The 20,627-nt window shown below is 35.2% G+C and overlaps 1 protein-coding gene across 3 annotated transcripts in view; it reads left to right on the top strand.

Moving 5' to 3' along the window:
* The first annotated feature begins 99 nt into the window (after nt 1-99).
* CENPK (centromere protein K) overlaps nt 100-20,627 on the top strand; it is a 40,129-nt gene continuing 19,601 nt past the window's right edge. The window contains exons 1-6 of one of the 3 annotated variants that reach the window (XM_037150756.2): nt 100-159; nt 2,137-2,160; nt 7,267-7,416; nt 10,364-10,420; nt 14,894-14,966; nt 19,638-19,684. In XM_037150756.2, the coding sequence (XP_037006651.2) occupies nt 7,300-7,416; nt 10,364-10,420; nt 14,894-14,966; nt 19,638-19,684 (294 nt within the window). In that variant the 5' untranslated portion in view covers nt 100-159; nt 2,137-2,160; nt 7,267-7,299. Of the gene's footprint in view, nt 160-759; nt 812-2,136; nt 2,191-7,266; nt 7,417-10,363; nt 10,421-14,893; nt 14,967-19,637; nt 19,685-20,627 lie in introns of those variants that run through there. The other 2 variants (XM_053657342.1, XM_053657341.1) reach the window with 2 other exon arrangements.

Raw genomic sequence — 20,627 nt, 5'->3', positions numbered from 1 at the left:
GACAACCAATCCCAAGGCAGCGACGCAGCCTGTCCTTAGCGACCGCAAGTTTCGGGATTGGCTGTGGTGGATCCAATCTGCACGCAGCGCGCGCACGGGTCCGGGAAGCAAAGTTTGTTGTACTGGCGGCGGCGGCTGGAAGTCTGGGACTCCGTAGTGGTAAGAAATGGGCAGGCGAGAGCACTGTAACGATTTGCCCTTGGCGCCGGGGCTGGCAGTTTCCAAGATATAGAGCTGCAGCCAGGACGGTGGGACCTCACCTCCGGGAAAGCCGATAGCCGACGTCCAGCCGGGCCTTTAGTCCAGCTCTTCGGCTCTAGAACCCCGAGGATTAGAGCGAAAAACGGAGCGGCGGGGAATTAAAAGATCTGGTTACCTGGGTCTCCCTCACGTGCTGTAAACCTGTCTTTCCCTCCAGCTTCTTGATTCTCTCACTATCTCTCTGAAGAAGTGGGTGAGCGCCTGTTACTATTTGTTGAGACCCAGCCATTCCAAGTAACCCGAGTGGCCCCCTCTTCAGCCTTCACCCTGGTCTAGGCTTCCATCTTTTAGCGGCTTTCTGGACTTCAGCTCTCTTCTTTAAAAAATGAGAGAAATTGTGGTGGAAAAAAAAAACAAACATGTAACATAAAATTTGCCATTTTAACTTCTTATTTTTTAATCTATTAAAAACACAACTTGTCGAAATGACCTTCCTAAACCAATGCTTTCAAAAACCTACGTAACAGCCTCCTAGTTTGCCTGTTTCAAACCTAATGTCTTTACTTTTGCTTTGAGATGGACCCCAGATAAAGGGAAGGAATTGCTCATAGTAAGTGCTTTCTAAAGGTTTTTGTTTGTTTTTAATTTTAAAGACTCCCTTTATTTGGCCCCTCCTACCTAGCAAGTATCATTTCTTCTCCGATCAGATTACTTTTTGTGTGTCTCACTGATTGCCGTGCTCATCCTTGTCTTCCCTTCTTATGTTTTTATGCCTTGAAACTATTTCTACAGCACATCTAGCTTTTCCCTGTACAGCTTCTCATCTGTTAGACCTTACGGCTAAAATAATGAAGATTAAGGCTGGTAATGATAATGGTAGGGAGCTAGTACTGTGCACACAACACTGTCCTAAGCCCTTTATTATTCCAAGTAGAGTTCTCTGATCTTTTCTATCCTGAATTCTGGAAACATTTGCAGTCTGTATTGTATGAGTTGCCATAACATAACACTTCTCACTACCTGAAATCATACCAGGTAGTTAGTTGTCCATTTGTTTGTATTGTCTCTCCTTAGTGAAAATGTAAGCTCTGTGAAGACAGACTTCACAGCTATTGCCACATTTTCTGACAAATGACATTCATTAAGAAAATATTTGCTGGATGAATGAATACAGCTTAGAATTCTGTGGGTATTCTCTATTACTGTACTTCATGTATATTAGTACATGAAGTAGTAGTGTGAGTTATTAAAATTTGGTACTAGATGTTTTACGATAGTATTCCCAAACACAGCAATATTGTTCTTCAACAAGAAATTTGGAATTCTAGTACCAATGACTGCAAAAGATTAACTTGTTCTGTTTCCAGAAAGGTAGTTTTAAGGATACACAATGTAGGAAAGGGGTAAAGTTTAACCCTTAAATGTTTTTATTTGTATGCCAGTGCTACTTTGAGCTGCCAGTCCCACTAATTTGTTGACTGTCTCCACATGCACACAGTTTCACATGACTTTTGCATTCTGATGTTATATTTTATTGATTAGTAGTATAAAATGTGGGGAAAGATCACTTTGCACTTAGTTTGTAAGTTAAGGTATATTTAATACAAACATGATTTTTTTTATTTTATTGCTTAAAATATTCTAAGATTGTTAATGACCATTTTTTGGCTTTGTGAACTATCTTTTGTATATAGCAAGGAAGACATTTGGTGTAAATATTTTTGGATATGGCATAAGTTATTTAACCATTCTTCTATTAGCTGATACTCAGATTGTTAATAGTAATGTTGATAACTAATACTAATAACTAATAGTAATGCTGATAACTAATACTCTGTATATACTAGGTGCAATTCTAAGAAATTTACATAGTAACTCATTTAATTGTCAGAAAAACCCTAAGGGTTAAGTAATATTATCATCTTCATTTTACAGATAAGGAAACTGAGGCACAGACAGGTAAGTGACTTGCCCAAGGTCACACAGCTTGTAAGTATCAAAGCCAGGTTTTAACATTAGATAATCTGATTGTAGAGTTCACAGTTATAATTATTTTTTAAGTAATGCTGCAGTAAGCATACCTATGTTTACTTGAGCAAATACATCTATCTAAAGGATTATTCCTAGGAACAATTTCCTGGGTCAAAAGATAATCCATTTAATATTTTGATGGATATTGTTTATTATCCTACCAAGAAATGGATCTACTAACTATGTGTGCCTCTTGGTCTACACTCTTGCCAATGTTGTTTCTTACCAAATATGTGTCATTATTTATGTTCAAATAAAACTAACTTTTATTTAAATTCCATTTTTATAAGTTATGAGTAAGGTTTAAAATGTTTTTATCTAATTTAAAAGGAATTTATTAGTTTTTTTCTTTGAATTTCCCATTTATGTCATTGCCCATTTCTGCTGTATTGTTTTGTTTGTTGTTTACCTTTTTATCATAAAGTAAAATATAGATACAAAACATCCCACACAAATATATATAAAGTTTATAAGTTATTATAAGGTAAACAGCTTTATCAACATGCGGATCTGAAATAATGATGGGTTGTTAGTTTTGTTGTATTAATTTGTAGGCACTTGTTATACATAATTAAATTGGGTATGGCATGCCATATATTATAAATATTTTTCTTAGGTTTTTGGGTTTTAAATTTTAACTTTGTAATATCTTTATTCATGCAGAATTCTAAAAATTTTTGTGTAGATATCTTGCTTAGTTTTTAGAAATGCCTTTCCTAATCTAAGGTAAAGGGAAAAAATCTTCAGGTTTTCTCCCTGTACTTTTTTAATGATTTTGTTTTGTTTTTTTGAGGGATGGAGGAGTGATACAAAGAACAAGGTATATATGTAGCCTTATTTTTTACCTCAGAATACTATGTAGTTTGTTTAAAAAGAAAGGATGGGGTCTACATGGGCCAAAATACGTTACATAAAGAAAAAAGCAGTGTAGTAAATAAAATATGCTCCTGTTTGTATTGTTCATTCCCCCTAATTTACATTATCGCCTCCCTCATACATCTTAGCTCTATAAATATGTTAATCTAGAAGGGCTTTGTATTTGTTCTGTTGTTTAATTTGCCTGTCTATGTGTTAGTTGCACACTATTATAATTAGTAGTTTTACAATAAGTTTAATATCTGGTAAGGCAAGTCTTCCCGTTTTATTCTTCATAAAGGTCTTGGCTGTTTTGGGCTCTTTGTACTTTCATATAAAATTTAGAATTAGCTGAACAAGTGCCACAGAAACAAGCAAAAACTTTCAGAATTTTGAAAGATACAGCAGATCAACTTGCAGGGAATTACCATCTTTACAAAATACTGAGTCCTCCAGTCTATAAATATAATATATCTATTTAAGTCTTTAAAACCTCTCCATTGATTTAAAAAATTCATTAAACAATATAAAACTCAAGTTCATATGAATAAAAATATTTTGGGAGTTTTGGTTATTCTGGTTTGCGCTTGGTGTTATGAGTAAATGTCCTCGTCATTCTTTATTGCTATGTCAGCCTCCTTAGAGTTGCCGAACTTTGAATCTTATGCCATCAGACTTTACCACCCACCACTTCTCATAACAGTGTAGCGAAATTTTATCACACTCCTTCATTCCTTGAAGATTTTTAGCTCCTAGCGCCCTGTCACCCTCGGTAACACTGCTATCATGATTCTTGGTGATCTTAATATCCGTCTAGAGGATCCTTTCAATAAGCTGACCTTTCTTTCTCCTGACATCCTTTCCCCCAGTGATTATATTCTCCACCTTACATTAGCCCTTTACTACTGTGGTCATATCTGAGAGACCACAGGTAGTAAAACTTTGTCATTCTTTCAGTTTGTCCCGGCATCTATGCTGCTGCACTAGAGAGGAAAGCATGCAACCACGTTCTAGTTTCACTTTAAATTCAGGACTGCTACCTTCTCCTGGGCCTTTAATACTACCCGGTAATCCTATTTTATCTTCTCTCATCTCTTTTATGACTATTTTATAAACTTTCCCTTCTGCTCTTAAACCGCCAGTGCTTTTCCTCCACCCTCATTCACGGCTGATACCCTTGGTTACCATTTCACTGAGAAAAGGCAAGTAACCCAAGTAGAACTTCCAGTTCTACCAAACTCCTACTAACACATCTACTCACCTCTGTGCATCTATGTCCCTAATATTCTGCTTACCTTCCCATTAAAATGAATAAACTATGTACATTTATCTCAAGCCATCCTCTCTACTTGTGTTCTAGATCCCATTTTTCTTCCTTCTCTCCTGCATCACCAATATTTCCTTCCTTTACTGTATCAAATAACGATGGTGTATTTTCTCCCATTTAAAAAAAGAAAATCTCGTGATCCCATATCACTCTTCAACTGGTACCTTATTTCTCCTTCCCTTTGGAGAAAAAAAAGAACTTTTGAAATGTTTTATACAAGCATACTGGATATGTTCAGTTCCCTGCTTTTTATTTTCTCTTGAGTTCAATCCAATCAGACTTTCCCTCACACCATTTTACTAAAACTATACTTACAAGAGTTAACAGTGGGTTAATTTTTGTGACAGTCTTCAGTGAAATTATTGTGACAAATCACCCCAAAATATAAGAGGTCTAAAACAGCCATGTACTGTACTCAGTGATTCTGTGCACAAGAATTCAGGTGGGACTCACAATCATCAGAAAACGTGTGCACATGCATGTTTAGTGGTTGATGCTAACTGAGTGGAATCTCAGTTCATTTTTGTATGCACTTGTCCATGCGGTCTCTTTACTTTGAGCTTCCTCGCAGCATGGTGGTTGGGTTGCAATGATGCATGTTCAAGAGGGAGAGGTATAAGCTATTTTGGTCATGCTCAGGTTCAAGGGGAGGGTAAACAGGCTCTGCCTCTGGATGGGGAATGACAGCCTGAAATATTGCTGTGACTATTTTTGAAAAATACAGTTCCCTATTCATATTGCTAAATAAATTGTCAATCTGTTTTTATTTTACTTGACCTATCTGTAATATCTGACAGTTCCTCACTCCTTGAACACTTTCTCAACTTGGATTTCAAGATACATACTCTTGATTTTTCTCTCACTTTACTGGGCACTCCTCAGACTATTTAGGTGGTTCTTCCTTATCTCCTTACTCTCTCTAGGTCTAGAACTTTTCTAATTTCTGTCTGTACTTTCTTGCTCTTCTGATCTCATGCAGCCTCATGGCTTTAAATAGCTGTGTGGTGGTGACTCAAATTCTAAATTGAAACTTTCCATGGAACTTCAGATAGGTGTATCCAATTGCCTAGTCAGCAGCTCTTCTAATAGACACCTGAAAGTCAATGAATTCTAAGCAGAATTCTTTTTTAAAAATTAAATTAGTTTAAATAACATTAATTAATAACAAATTTCAGGTGTACATCATTATTGTTCAATGTCTGTATACTTTATTGCAAGCTCACCATCCAGAGTCCATCTTTCTTATTTTTAATCCTCACCTGAGGATATATATACTGATTTTAGAGAGAGAAGAAGGAAGAAAGAAAAACATTGATTAGTTGCCATTTGTACACGCCCCAACCCAAATCGAGCCTGCAATCTAGGTATATGCCCTGACAGGGAATTGAAACCATAACCTTTTGGTGCACAGGACAGTGCTCTAACCAACTGAGCCAACTGGCTAGGGCTTGTCTGCTTCTGTTACCATATATTTGACCCTTTACCCAATTCGCCCTCTCCCCAACCCCCTTTCCATTTTGTAACCACCATTCTTTCGTCTGTATCTATGAGTTCATTTTGGTTTGCTAAACTGAATTCTTAATCAACACTTGCTCACATCTTGCTGAACTTGTTTTTTCCACCATCTTCCCCATCTCAGTGATTGGCAACTTCATCTTTCCAATTGCATAGGTCCAAACTTTTCTAGTAATAATCAACTCCTCTCTTTCTTTGGCACTTTATCTATATACAGGCTGTTAGGAAATCCTGTTGGCTCTAAGGAAAAAGGACTCATGGACATGGACAATAGTGTGGTGATTGTTGGGGTGGGGAGTGGTATGAGGGGACTAAATGGTAATGGAAAAAATACAATAAAGATTAAATTTTAAAAAAGAAAATATATTCAGAATTGGATATTTGGTACTGCCTCGATATTATCCTGGACCACATCTTGCTTGGACTATTGCATTTGTTTTCTTTCTTTCTTTTTTTTTTAAGATTTTATTTATCTTTAGAGAGGAAGGGAAGGAGAGAAGGAGAGAGAAACATCAATGTGTGGTTGCCTCTTGTGAGTCCCCTGCTGGGAACTGGTCTGCAACCCAGGCATGTGCCCTGACTGAGAATCAAACCATGATCGTGTGGTTTGCAGGCCTGCGCTCAACCCACTGAGCTACACCAGCCAGGGATTTGCATTTGTTTTCTAACTGGCTTTCCTGCTTTTGTCCTTACTTAGCTGTAGTTAACCAGTTGTGCTGTTAAAACTTAATTTAAATCCTGTTACTCCTCTGTTCAAAATCCTTTAATCACTTATTATCTTAGCCTAAGTTGTTAAAATGGCCTAAAGCCCACAAGATTTCATCTATTTTATATCTCTCTGACTTTATCTTGTGTTCACTCTCCGATATCTTCTGCCTCAGTCACAGTAGCTGTTTTACCGCTGTAGGAACAGGGCAGTTGTATTCTTGCCCCAGCACCTTTGCACCTACAGCTCCCTCTACCTGGGTATAGCCTCTTCTCCTAGGTATCACCATGTCTCACTTTATTTTCTTTATGCTTTTGCTCAGTTTCTCAACTTCTCAGTGACTTTATATGACATCCTTATGTAAAATTGCATTGCCCTTTTCCTCAGCATTCACTATGTTTCTTCCCTGCTTTGCTTTTCTCCATAGCACTTATAAAGCAATTGATATGCCACAGTATGTACTTTTAAAACGTTGTGGCTTATTTTTTGTTTTCGTAACTAGAATGTAGGTGCCCTTGTATGAGGGATTTTTACCTATTTTGTTCACTGTTACATCTTTATCTCCTACGTAAGTATCTGGCAGGGAACAGATGTTCAACAAAAATAAATGAATAAATGTTTTTTACTTTAGTTATTTTATAAGGCTGAGAAAATCACAAAGGACATGTCAGTGAGTCACCGAGATCTAGATCCAGATAGAACTACAGATGTAGAAGATGTTACAAATGCTAAAGAAGAGCTTATTAAACATTGTGAAGAAATGTGGAAAGATATGGAAGAAGTAAGTATTGATTAAAGTGATATATCAATTACTATATGAGTTAATTCCATTTCAATACTAGACTTAGGAAAGAGATAATTCTGCTGATTCCTGAAAGTCATTACATTGTATGCTAAGTATTTATGTAGTTTCTAGTCTTATAAGCAGTTATTCAGTGAACTTTCTACTGAGTAAACTGTAGAAAGAAAAATATTACAGCAGTTTCTACCCTCAAGGAGAGTGTCATCTAATGGAGGTAATAGCCGTGATATTAGAATTATTGTGGTAGAAGTACAAAGATTATACTTAGGAGTAGTCCTAAACCTAGACTGAAGGGGTCAAAGATAGCGTTCTAAAAGAGGTAAGGACTGAATTCATTTCTAAAGGGTAAGTTAGCTTGTGAAAGTGGGAGAGAGTTAAAAAGCAGAGGGAAAAAAATATGTAAAGATTGGGAGGGTTTAGAGAACTCCATGTAGCATGTTATGACTTATGTAAGTTAGGAGACGGAGGGCTTATAGAGTGACACTAGAGAGGTAATTGGGACCAAGCACATGATGGATTTTGTTGAGTGCTTACTATGGGGAGCCATTGAAGGACTATAAACATTAAGTGACATGATGCGATATGTAGTTTGGGAAAATTGCTCTGGTGATTTCGAAGAAAATGAATGCAGAAGAGTGAGACTATAGGTAGACAGCATTTAGGAGGCTGTAGTAGTAGTCATGGTAAGAAGTACTGAAGGGCTAAATCCTGTCACTGCAAATACAGAGAAGAATGGATTCAAGCACTAATACCAAGGTGGGACCAAAAGGACTTGGAGAATAATTGTTGTGAATTGGGGGAGTTATGGATAGTTTTAGGTTCTGGGTTTGGGCCATTGGTTGGTTAGTGGTGTTATTTCCTGAGACAGAATAATAGAAGCAGAGAGGACACATGATTATGGAGTTTGAGTAAAAATATGGATTAATTTAGAAAATGTTGTTTTTGAAACGTGTGTACATCTTTTGAGTTAGTGAAATAAAATCACTTCTGGTACACTAAAGTGTTTGATAAAAATTTGTTCTTCTTGAAATAGCACAATATGTGATATAGGCCACAGACATTTTTCACATTCTTTTCTTTCTAGTAAAGTTTCAGATTAGGGCAGAGTAGCATTTTTTCCCTTTTCTAAATTATATTTTAACATAGATCTTGGTGTTATTATATATAGTTTACTGTATTTTCAAGGTAATTTTTATATATAATCCTGGGTGGGGTTTTTTTTTTGCTTTTGATATTTTTCAGTATAGAAATTTGATTTTAAAAATAATTTCAATTATTTTTTGTAGTAAGGTACATCTGATCATAAATTCCTAAATGGGCAGATCATGGTGGGTACTCAAGCTTGAAGCAAAATTCTTTTTAGTAAAAGGTTTATTTTTGCCTTAAGCAAGTTCTCTTCATTGTTTCAGTGCATATACATTGATATACCCTTGAAATAACTACCTTCAAGAGAACATAAATAAGTGAAATTACATGGTATTTGTCTCTCTCTGACTTATTTCACTTAGCATAATATCCCTCTAGGCCCATCTATGCTGTTGCAAATGGTAAGAGTTCATTCTCCGTATGTAACAGACTTTTTTATCTACTTGTCTTCTGAGGGGCACTTGGGTTGCTTCCGTGTGTTAGCTGTTTTAAGTGATGCAGTAATGAACATGAGCACATGCAGGAGTACACAGATCTTTTCAAATTAGTGTTTTGGGTTTCTTTGGATATGTATCCAGAAGTGGAATTGCTGGGAATTGAGGGACTTGGTGAAAAAGCTGAAGGGATTTTAGAAGTGCAAATTGGTAGCAACAAAGTAGTCACAGGGTGTAAAGTACAACACAGGAAGTATAGTCAGTAATAATGTAGTAACTAAGTATGGAGTCAGGTAGCTGCTCGAAATATCAGGAGGATCACTTTGTATTACCTTATTGTCTGATTACTGTGGTGTACACCTGGAACTGATATAAGATAGTATTGAATGTCAACCATAACTGAAAAATAAGAAAAAAGAGAACATATAATCTTGTCAGCTATCCTGTAATCCAGTGTCCATGTTACTCTCTCCCACCTCCATATATGAGCATATTCCCTCCTTAATTCAAATACATAAAAGAAGCTACAAAACTCATTTTTTAGAGCATTTGAGATCTTGCTCTGGCCTGTGTCATTGGTTTGGCTCAAATAAACCTATTTTAAAATCCTCAAAAAAAAGATACTGTAAATAAGAATACAGTCAAACCTTGGTTCTGAAATATCTTGGTTCTCTAACAGTTTGGTTCTTGACCAAGTTGTTCATGGAAAAAAGGTCTTGGTTGTCTAACAGAACTTTGTGTATTAATTTTCTACCCTGTAGCCCTTTCTTGCTGTTGTATAATCAGTCTTGCAAAGGATATTTGGTTTTCAAACAAATCACTTGAACAGTTTTCTGGAATGAAGTTTGAGAACCGAGATTCCACTATCCACTGTAACCATAAATAAAATTCAGATCGCCCATAGTTTTATTCAGATATAATCACTAATAACAGTTGTAGATTTTGTTAATGGCACACAAACAATGCCTCTTAGAGGCTTTATTTTCTTAAAATCTTAACTGTCTTGTTATTTTCTATAGTGCTTTCCCTCTTATTCCCCATTTTTCCATTATCTGCCTTCTAATTCACCCTGTTGGTTTTTGTTCTTTTTTCCTGTTTCTCACACTTATTTTTTTCTGTATAGAGTCTAATATACCCTTCTACTTTGCATGTATTCACCTTGGGATCTATTTGCTGTCTTTTGTGTTTTCTGGCTTATAAAGTAAGGAATTAAAAAAATTGTTCTCTTACATCAGATAGTTGTATATTATTTTAGAGGAATATTAGATTGACAAGTGTAAAAGGGGAGGGGAAGGAAATTTGGGGTTATAGTGTATGACTTGTTTTTCTTTACTTTTTAAATCAAGTGTCAGAATAAATTATCGCTTGTTGGAACCGAGACACTCACTGAGTCAAATGCTCGGGTATGTATCCTTTTGTTTCTATCTAAAAATAAGTAAATGTAATCTTTATGTTTTGGATAAGTTTATCTGTCTATATTTATCCCAAGTATAATAGTTTTGTTTATACCTATATGCTTAATCATTCGGAAAATTCTATACTCTTTCTGATTTAAGAGGCATATTTTAAAAACTTCTAGATTCAGCTATTATAAATAACTAAGAATATTTTATTTTATTTATCTTATTTCAGCTAAGGTAACCTTTAACTGTTGAGTCAATTACCCCATGGTTACTGTTATTATGATACTTTGTTAAAAACCATAACAAAGTTTTACCTGCTTTTTGTTAAGTAGCCACAATTATTTTACTGTCTATGTAAAATCTTAACTGATTTTACCCTAGGCTTAAAAAAGGATTAAGATATTCGTTTTAATAATCAAAGACCTATGGGATTGGTTTAGCAATACACCAAAGCGTTAGTACAACAGATTAAGAATTCAAAATATGGAGTTCTGACCAAGATGTAGGTAGAAACCCTTCACTTCCTTGCACAACCAAAAGGAGGATAACAACCAATCTAAAATTAGCACATCACCATTAAGTTACCCAAGATTAAAGATACGGAGAGAATCTTAAAAGCAGCAAGAGATAAGGAGACCGTTACCTACAAAGGATTTCCCATAAGACTCTCAGCTGATTTCTCAAAAGAAACCTTACAGGCAAGAAGGGGCTGGAAAGAAGTGTTCAAAGTCGTGAAAGGCAAGGACCTACATCCAAGATTACTGTATTCAGCAAAGCAATCCTTGAGAATGGAAGGGCAGATAAAATGCTTCCCAGATGAGGTCAAGTTAAAGCAGTTCATCATCACCAAGGCCTTATATGAAATGTTAAAGGGACTTACCTAAGAAATTGAAGAAGATCAAAAACTATGAACAATAATATGACGACAAACTTACAACTATCATCAAATTAACCCAAAAAAGCCCCACAAAAACTAAGCAAACAACTAGGCCAAGAACAAAATCACAGAAATGTACATTACATGGAGGGGTTTCAGTGGGAAGTGGGAGGAGAAGAATGGGGGGGGAGGTACAGGGAATTAGAAGCATAATTGGGAGGCATAAAATAGACAGGGAGAGGTCAAAAATGGTATAGGAAACAATTCAAAGAACTTATATGTACCACCCATGGACAAGAACTAAGGAGGGCAATGCTGGAGGGTTGGGGGATGCAAGGTGGAGGGGGGATAATGGGGAAAATTGGGAAAACTATAATAGCATAATCAGTGAAAAAATACTTTAAAAAAAAGAATTTAAAATATGACAAAGATGATAGTTCCAATGTAGGGGAAAGGGATGAATTAGTTCATAAATGATACTGATGCAACTAGATATCCATCTGGGAGAAAATGAAATCCAACTTCCATATTTCATTACATAAACCAATTGTAGATGGATTGTTATAAAATTTTACAAGAAAAGCAAGGAGACTGCAGTCTAGTGACAAGGGAGAATTTTTGGCTGTTGATAAAAATCTGGAAATTATAAAAGAATACTTATATGTATTTGATCATATAAAAAGTTAAAAATGTTTTAGAAATAAAAATTCTAAGAACAAAGTCCAATATGCAAATGATTCCAATGAAAGTTCTCTAAAACTGACTGGAGCATGTCAAAAGATCATTGAAGGCACCCAGCTGGTATAAGTTGAGCATCAAAAGGGATAATGGCTTAAATTCACTATAACACTATGGAAAAACTATAATCTCTGAGGATAGTAATGCTCAATAAAAAATGAGAATGAGATAAAGAGAAGGGGGAAAAACTAATTTATCTTTTTGAAAGTATGTGTTTTACCAGATCTTTAATCTAAAGATTGGTGATAAAGAATTAAGCCATCTTCTGTAAAAAGAACAAAATTTGTAGCCATTAATAAATGTAGAGCTCTGTTGTACAAGGTAAAACTGCATAGTGTATTTGGCAACCATTAGTATATAAACTGTCATCTGTGTTTTCTTGGGAAATGTGTTCTTACAGTGTAGAAATTGAGACCTACTGTAACAGAATCAGTAGGGATTGGGCTTATAAATTTCCTGAGTGATTTTCATGCACTGAGCCAAACCCTGCCTTTGAGGGTGGTACTTAGGTAGTTGTAAATAATCAGGATCTTTCGATAGTCAGTAATAACATAATGAATGCACAAAATGTCTTTTCCTGTCATGTCTTTTCCCCAGGATTACTCTCAGGTTTGGTGGTTCCTAAGAGGATTCACAGGGCTCATTATACAGTGAAGGTACTGGCTGAGGTTTATAACATTGAAAGGATATAGAGTAAAATCGGTAAAGGGGAAAAGACCATGGCTGATGTCCAGAGGAACACAGGCACAAGCTTTCAAGAGTGTGTTCCAGGGGAGTCACACAGACATGCTAATGTCCCCCAGTGATTTGTGACACATGCGAAATTGTCTTCCAAGGAACCTCGTTAGAGACTCAGTGCCTAAGGTTATTCGTGGGTGCTAGTGACTTTGAGATCCTCTCCCTAGCAGTTACAAAAATAGCTAACTCTCAGAAGGAAGGCGGGTGTACTACCCTAAGTCATATTCTTTGTACAGTTTAGGCACAGTGAGCCACTCTTATCAGTTAGGTTGGAAGGAATGAATCATCTTAAAATCCAAACTCCCAGAGGCCCACCTTGTAAGCAGGCCTCTAGGGGTAATACTAGGACATGCTTTGTTAACTCTTCTGTACATCTATTAAACTTAAAAACTTCAGTTTTAAAACTCAATTCTTTTTCTAAAGCAAGAAGTTAGATGTTTTAAATGAGAAAATGGCAGGATTCCTCAAAGTTTTGACTTTAGAAATACTACTGTTATATTTTTGTTTTAGAAAGGGTTGTTTAATTTTATAGCAAGATCAAAAGTAATTTTGAGTGTTTCAGCTGGGCTTTGGCAGCATAAGTGCTGTGTTTCATGAATATAGTGAACTGTAGAAATTGCTGGGATTTATTTATCATAGGTGAAAAAATGAATATTTGGTAATTTTATATATTTTAACCTAATATATGAAGGAAATTAATAGAATTCTTTATCATCATGATAATGTTGCCTAGTCTAGATAATGCTTTTTAAGAATTTTAATCACTTCCTAATAATAACTTATAAACTATAAATATATTATAAAATTATGATAAATAATAATTTATAAATTATTTTCTAGTTAACAAAAAAGTTTTTCAGATTCTTATTTGATTATCTATAAGAAAAGAATGTAGAACTTTCCTTTGGTAAAAAATTTAAATACCTACAAATGTATTTGTATATAATCATATAAGGTTTTCAAGGAGACTAGTTTTGTTGCTTTTTAACCTCTGACTATTGACCATTCAATAGTCAATGTTGTAGTGCAGAGCTGGGTGTTTGAATTACCTGCTCTGTATCATAAAAATCTGTTTAAAAAGACAATAGTTGATATTCTTTTAGTGTAAATATTATAGTAATACTACATTTTTGAAATATGAATTTTTTTTATGTTTGGCTACTAATAAGAATTATATAAAAGAGATTAAAAAGAAGTACTGAAATTTGAAATTTAACTTTAAGCATGCATAGACTTTAATTTTGTACTCTAATCAGGTAACAGATTTATCACACAGATTTGTAATTATCAAAACTACAGTGATTGCTACTACCTAATATCAGAAACATATTCATCCTAATTTATCTTTGGTTAAAGAAGTATACAAATTGAAAACTATTGTGTAGTAAAACTGGTTTTTATGTGTGGCTTGTGGAACCAGTCTTATTGTCTCTATGTACGTATTTAAAGTTATTTTTTGCTACTCAACTGAAAACAGTTGTTTTTTGCTACTCAACTGAAAACAGTTGAGTAGCAAAAAATTGTTTCAGAAAACAATTTTTCTGAAAGTGCATGGAGAGAGAAAAGAACATCTTTAATGCAAATTTGTCTAAAAAATGTTGGCAAGAAATAACATTCTTTTTTTCATCCTCACTGGAGGATATATTTATTAATTTGAGAGTAGGAGAGAGGGAGAGAAAGGAATGTGAGGTAGAGACATCAATCAGTTGCCTCCTGTACATGCCCTGACTGGGGATCGAACCCACAACCTGTTGGTATACAGGATGATGCTCCAGCCAATTGAGTCACCCAGCCAAGGCTGCTTATTTTTTAAAATAAATATTAATTTAGGAATTAATTTAATGTATTTAGGTTCATTTTTTTAGATTAAGTGAAGTACAAGTGATCATTTTTTAATACTATCTCACTGGTATAACTGACAATTATGAGCTATACTTGGTATGATTTAAAGCAGAATTCTGTTTGGAGTGATCATTTTTTATAGTTTAGATGACTATGTTAGCTATTTATGTTAAGACCTTGTATTAAAGTATAAAAAATGTCTACATGTTCCTCTATGAGTAGCTATGAATATTCTACAAGAAATGATTTTGTTTTATTCTCTTGTTCTTTTTTTATAGCTGTCATTATTAGTTATGCAAATGAAATGTTTAACTGCTGAACTCAGCCAATGGCAGAAAGAAACTCCTGAAGGTAAGATTCTTATTTTTAGGTTTATATTTTCATAAACAAAGTAAGTTAATTTAATGATCATAAGAAGAATTATAAGACCCATTTAGCCTTCCTTTTTTATCTTTTTTTTAAAGATTTTATGTTTATTTTTAGAGAGAAGAAAGGAGGGAGAAAGAGGGGGAGAGAAACACTAATGTGTGGTTGCCTTTTGTGTGCCCCCAACTGGGAACGTGACCCACAACACAAGCATGTGCCCTGACTGGGAATTGAACCGGCAACCTGTTGGTTCACAAGCCAGCACTCAATCCACTGAGCCACACCAGGAGAGTGCATTTAGCCTTCTTGAAATTGCCCAAATTTCATTGATATGAGGAATTCACCTTATTTTTCTTTCTTCATATACATTATTTTATTTTTCTTTCTTCATATACATTATTTTGTGCTTATTTTACTGTAGATGAACATATCTGTCTCACATTATAGTAATCTCAATTATGGAGATATTATGGCCACATTTCATCCTTATAGACACTGCTTTATATACTCAGTAGAAACTGTAATTTGCTTTTTTGTTTGTTTGTTTGTTTTATATTTTTATTTATTAATTTTAGACACAAAGGAAGGGAGAGAGAAAGAAATATCAATGTGTGGTTGCTTCTCACACTCCCCCTACTGGGGGCCTAGCCTGGCCAGCAACCCAGGCATGTGCCCTGACTGGGAATTGAACCAGTGATTCTTTGGTTCACAGGCCAGTGCTCAATCCACTGCACCACACCACCCAGGGCTATAATTTGCTTCTTAATGAATGAAGCTTACCTAGTGGAAAAGTATTTTAGAGACTGATTTACATACAGGAAACACAGATTGTATATTGTCTTTTGACTTGTCAGGCTAAGACCAACTGTATGTTTGCCTTTAGTTGAGAAATAGAAGTTTGCTTAAAAATCTTGTTAAAACATCCAACTAGGAGATATCTTTTTATTATGAAAGCCTACATTTCTCTATGCTGTGTATGCTTGTGTATGGTATTCTCCCATCCAAGTACTAACCAGGCCCGACCCTGCTTAGCTTTCGAGATCAGACGAGATTGGGCGCGTTCAGGGTGGTACAGCTGTAGACTGTGCATGGTATTCTGTATCTATTGCACCCTTTTTCTATATATGTCTCTCTTCCTCTTCTTGCTGATTCTGTCTCCTTTCCTTTAACTCCTTTTTCCTTCTTAGTCTCCTCTGTAAGCTTATCATTCTCTACCCCAGTTATTGGGAGTCTTCTCTTCATTCTCTTCCCAGACAATTTCATCTGCATTCTTGGATGTAATTACTATATCCATGCCAATGTCTACCATTGTTCCACATTCTCACCATCACATAGGAGTCTTTAATTTTAGCACTTTTGGTAGGCATGTATATAATTGTGATTTTAACTTGCATCTAACTATATTTTCTTTTGCCTTCTGAGCATTATATTGAGCATCTCAAAAGCTGCTCATACTCTGCCGTTAATATGTTGGTGTTCTCCAGAGGACTGTTCTCAGCTCATATCACTTCTTATTCTAACTGCTATTCCAGCATTATATTTTTTGCTCCTGTTTTTATGTGTTATGATGTATTAATGACTTATATATTAGGTTGCTAGGGCTGCCATCTCAAAGTACCACGGGCTGGGTTTTGTTTCCTTTTGTTTTTAAGTAACAACTTTATTTCCTCACAGTTCTGGGGTCTAGAAGCCCAAGATCAAGGTGTTGTTTTCTTCTGGGGTCTCTCTTTTTGGGTTGCAGGTTGCCATCTTCAACCAATGTCTTAACATGGCCACCTGGCTATATATCCTAATCTCTTTGTATATGACCTCATTTTAACCTAATTATCTTTTTAAGGACCCAATTCCAAATACAGTCACATTTGAGGTGCTGGGGATTAGGACTCCAACATTTGAACTGGGAAGGGTAAGGGATAACACAATTTCCGCAACAGTTTCTAAAACTAGATAAACCAGATTTCACTGTAATGTCACACTCATATATCATTCTAGCTTCTAGATATCTTTTCCAAAATATTTTCTAGGTATCTTAGGTTCATGAGCTGGTCTTCATTCCCTGACCCATTGAATTGACTCTATTTGACCTGTCATAAATTTTAGTACTTCTAAATTCTTCCTCTTTTATATTTTACATATAGCCAGTTGTAAAATATTGAACCCTATTTCCACAGATTTACTTTAGGCCTTCATTCCTGATCCATTAGTTTATTATAATAGACTTTTTACTTCTAGATTTTTTTTTCTATTTTAGTTAATTGTAGAAATTTTCAAATTTGAAGGAGAGGTAAAGGTCTGACTTTATTCTTTTGCATGTGTATTATCTAGTTCCCCAATAGGATTTGTTGAGGAACAGTCTCTTTCCTCATTATCATAGCTCCCTTCTCAAAAACCTTTTGCCCATACAGTGAGGATGTGTTGCTCAGCACTCCGTTCCACTCGTGCTGTGTCTTCTCCGTGCTGGTAGCATGGTTTTGATTACTGTCGCTGTGTAGATGGAAATTAGGACATGTGAAACCTCCAACTTTGTTCTTTTTCAAGATTGCTTTGGCTATTTGAGATATTCCATGTGAACTTCAGGATGGACTTTTCTATGTCTATAAAACAGTTCACTGGGATTTTGATAGGGATTATATTAAACCATTAAGTTGCTTTGGTTCGTATTGACATCCTAGCAATATTGTATCTTCCAGTCCGTAAACATGGAATGTGTTTCTATGTCTTGGTGTCCTTAATTTCTTTTGGCAACATTTTGTAGTTTTTAGTGTATAAGGTTTTTCCTTCATAGGTAAATTTATTCCTGAGTATTTTATTCTTTTTGATGCTATGTATCAGGAAAGTTTTTAATTTTTATTTATCTTATTATCGTCAGCCCTGACATACACACTTGGTACTGATAACACTGATCACACAGGCTATCCTGTTGGTCAAATACCCACCTTGCTTAGGGTTGCTAGTTTAATAGGTTGCCACACTGGAAGGATTTTAGAACTCTTCGTGCCCTGACTGGTGTGGCCCAGTGGATGGGGCGTCATCCTGCAAACTGAAGGGTTCCCTTCAGTTTGGAACGCATGTCGGGACGCATGCCTGGGTGGCAGGCCAGGTCCCCAGTTGGGGGCGTGCCAGGAGGCACACATCCATGTATCTTACCCCCTCTCTCTCCCTACCTTTTCCACTCTGTAAAAGTAGATAAATAAAATCTTTAAAAATAATAAAATAAATCAAAAATTTTATATTCTTAGAAACTGCCATGTTGTATTGGTTGAAATGATTGTTTGAATGAGTATAGAAATGCTACTCTTGGTCACACTAAGAGGGAGATTTTAAAACTTTATGTTCTTATACTCCTCATTGCATTTATTGAAATGATTTAGTACATCCGGTGGCTGCCTATATCAGTCTAATAGAGGGCCTATGAAACATGTATAGGAAACTCTTGACTATTTAGAAGACCCTCTAGGATAACAGATAACTTAGAAATTTTCAGTAGCATATCACTTGAGAAGTTTTAAATAGCACTGTATAAAGAAAGGTAATTTTCTTAAGTATAAAGGTTGAACTTTCTAGGTATAAGGATTTAATTTTGCTAACAATTTAAATGAAATAATAGTTTATACTCATCAGACTGGCAAAAGTTTTAAGCAAGTTTATAATATCATTTGCTATTTTTTATTCATCGCTCATAGAATTTTTTAGAAAATAATCTGGCAAACTATATTAAAATTCAAAGTACACTTTTGTGTGTGTGAAACTCCATGCCTGGAAATCTGTCACACAGAAATGAAAACATCAATACAGAAAGACATAAATAAAAGAATGTTTTATTTTTTTATGGATAAAAGCTAGGTACAAAATTAATGCTCAGTTAATAGCAAAATCATGCAATACATTATGTCATATTGACCCTATGGAATATTGTGCAACAATTTATTTTTTTAACATTTTATTTAGTTACTTTTCTAGGGAGAAAGGAAGGGTGGGAGAAAGAAAGGTAGAGAAACTTCAGTGTGCAAGAGGTACATAGACAGGTTGCCTGTCACACACCCCAGCCAGGGACCTGGCCTGCTACACTGGCATGTGCCCTGACTGGAGTCAAACCCGTGACATTTTAATTCACAGGCTGGCACTCCACCCATTGAGCCACACCAGCCAGGGCTTGTGCAGCAATTTAAAATTATGAATTATGAATTTGATTTATACTAGAGAAATGGGGGTTTTGTTGAGTGAAAATAAGGTAAGAATAATGTATATGATATAATCCCATTCTTGTAAAACCAGCAATGACAAAATTAATAACCCTTGCATGTATGCATATAAATATATATATAAACATGTGTATATGAGTAGGATCATAGGACTACAGAAGGAACACATTAGAGATTATTACTTGTGATTTTGAAGGATTAGGGAAATAGGAAAGGCCTTAAGAAACAAAATGCATATCCTATTTGTATAAAATATATGTTGGTTATATATTGTATATAAAGTTGCTATGTAAAAATAATTTCATAAATTGCACATATTTCAAACTGCACATATTTCTGTTAACATTAAGTGGGAAGGGAAAGGGGTATCTGAGAAATCACAAAGTCAAATTCTTGATTTTTGACTCAGTTAACTTAGCATATGTATAAGTTGTTTTTCTGTTTGTTTCTATAGTACTTCCACTGAATGAAGAATTTCTGTTATCATTAGGAAAAAAAGAGGTAAGTCACTTAATGAATTTGTAGGACCCCAAATAATTTATAACTCTGAGTGTTTTACATAAGTTCATGGCATAAAAAGTAGGAGGAAACCCCTTTAAAGCCATATTAATTTTCTAATATATTTTTAATTGTGTTTTATTGAACTGAATATTTTTAGGACCTTTGATTTTTATCACTATTATTATTATTTTTAATTTATTTTTAGACAAGGGAAGAGAGGGAGAAAGGGAGAGAAACATCAACGTGTGCTTGCCTCTTGTGAGCTCCTAGTGAGGACCTGGCTTGCGGCCCAGACATACGCTCTGACTGGGAATCGAACTGGGGACCTTTTGATTCATAGGCTGGCACTCAATCCACTGAGCAACACCAGCCAGGGCATTACTATTATTTTTTAAATTATTTTTTAATGTTTAATGATAGTTGACATACAATATCATATTAGTTTCAGGTGTACAACCAGGTGACTAGACATTTGTATAACTTACAAAATTATCACCCCAGTGAATCTAGTACCCATTTGGCACCATAGATAGTTATCACAATAGTATTGACTATATTTCCTATGCTGTACTTTCCATCACTGTTGTTATTTTGTAATTACCAATTTGTGCTTCTTAATTTCTTTCCCTTTTCCACCCAGTCCCCCAACCTACCTCACATCTGGCAACTGAAAAAACACTCTTTATATCTATGAGTCTGTTCCTGTTTGCTTTATTTTCTTTAGATTCTGCATGTGAGTGAAATCATGGTATGTTATCTCTGACTTGTGATTTCACTCAGGTCTAGACATGCTCTCACTAATGGGGGAATTTCTTTTTTTTTTCTTTAGGGCCAACTAATACTTCGTTGTATATGTGTACCACTTCTTTATTCACTTTTCTATTGATAGGCATTTAGGTTGCTTCCATGACTTGGCTGTTGTAAATAATGCTGCAGTGAACAT

Source organism: Artibeus jamaicensis, unplaced genomic scaffold, assembly GCF_021234435.1.
Source record: "Artibeus jamaicensis isolate MK-2021 breed Jamaican fruit bat unplaced genomic scaffold, CSHL_Jam_final scaffold_369, whole genome shotgun sequence".
Taxonomy (NCBI): domain Eukaryota; kingdom Metazoa; phylum Chordata; class Mammalia; order Chiroptera; family Phyllostomidae; genus Artibeus; species Artibeus jamaicensis.
The sequence above is the reverse complement of the archived record's forward strand: the minus strand, read 5'-3'. Positions and strand labels throughout refer to the sequence as shown.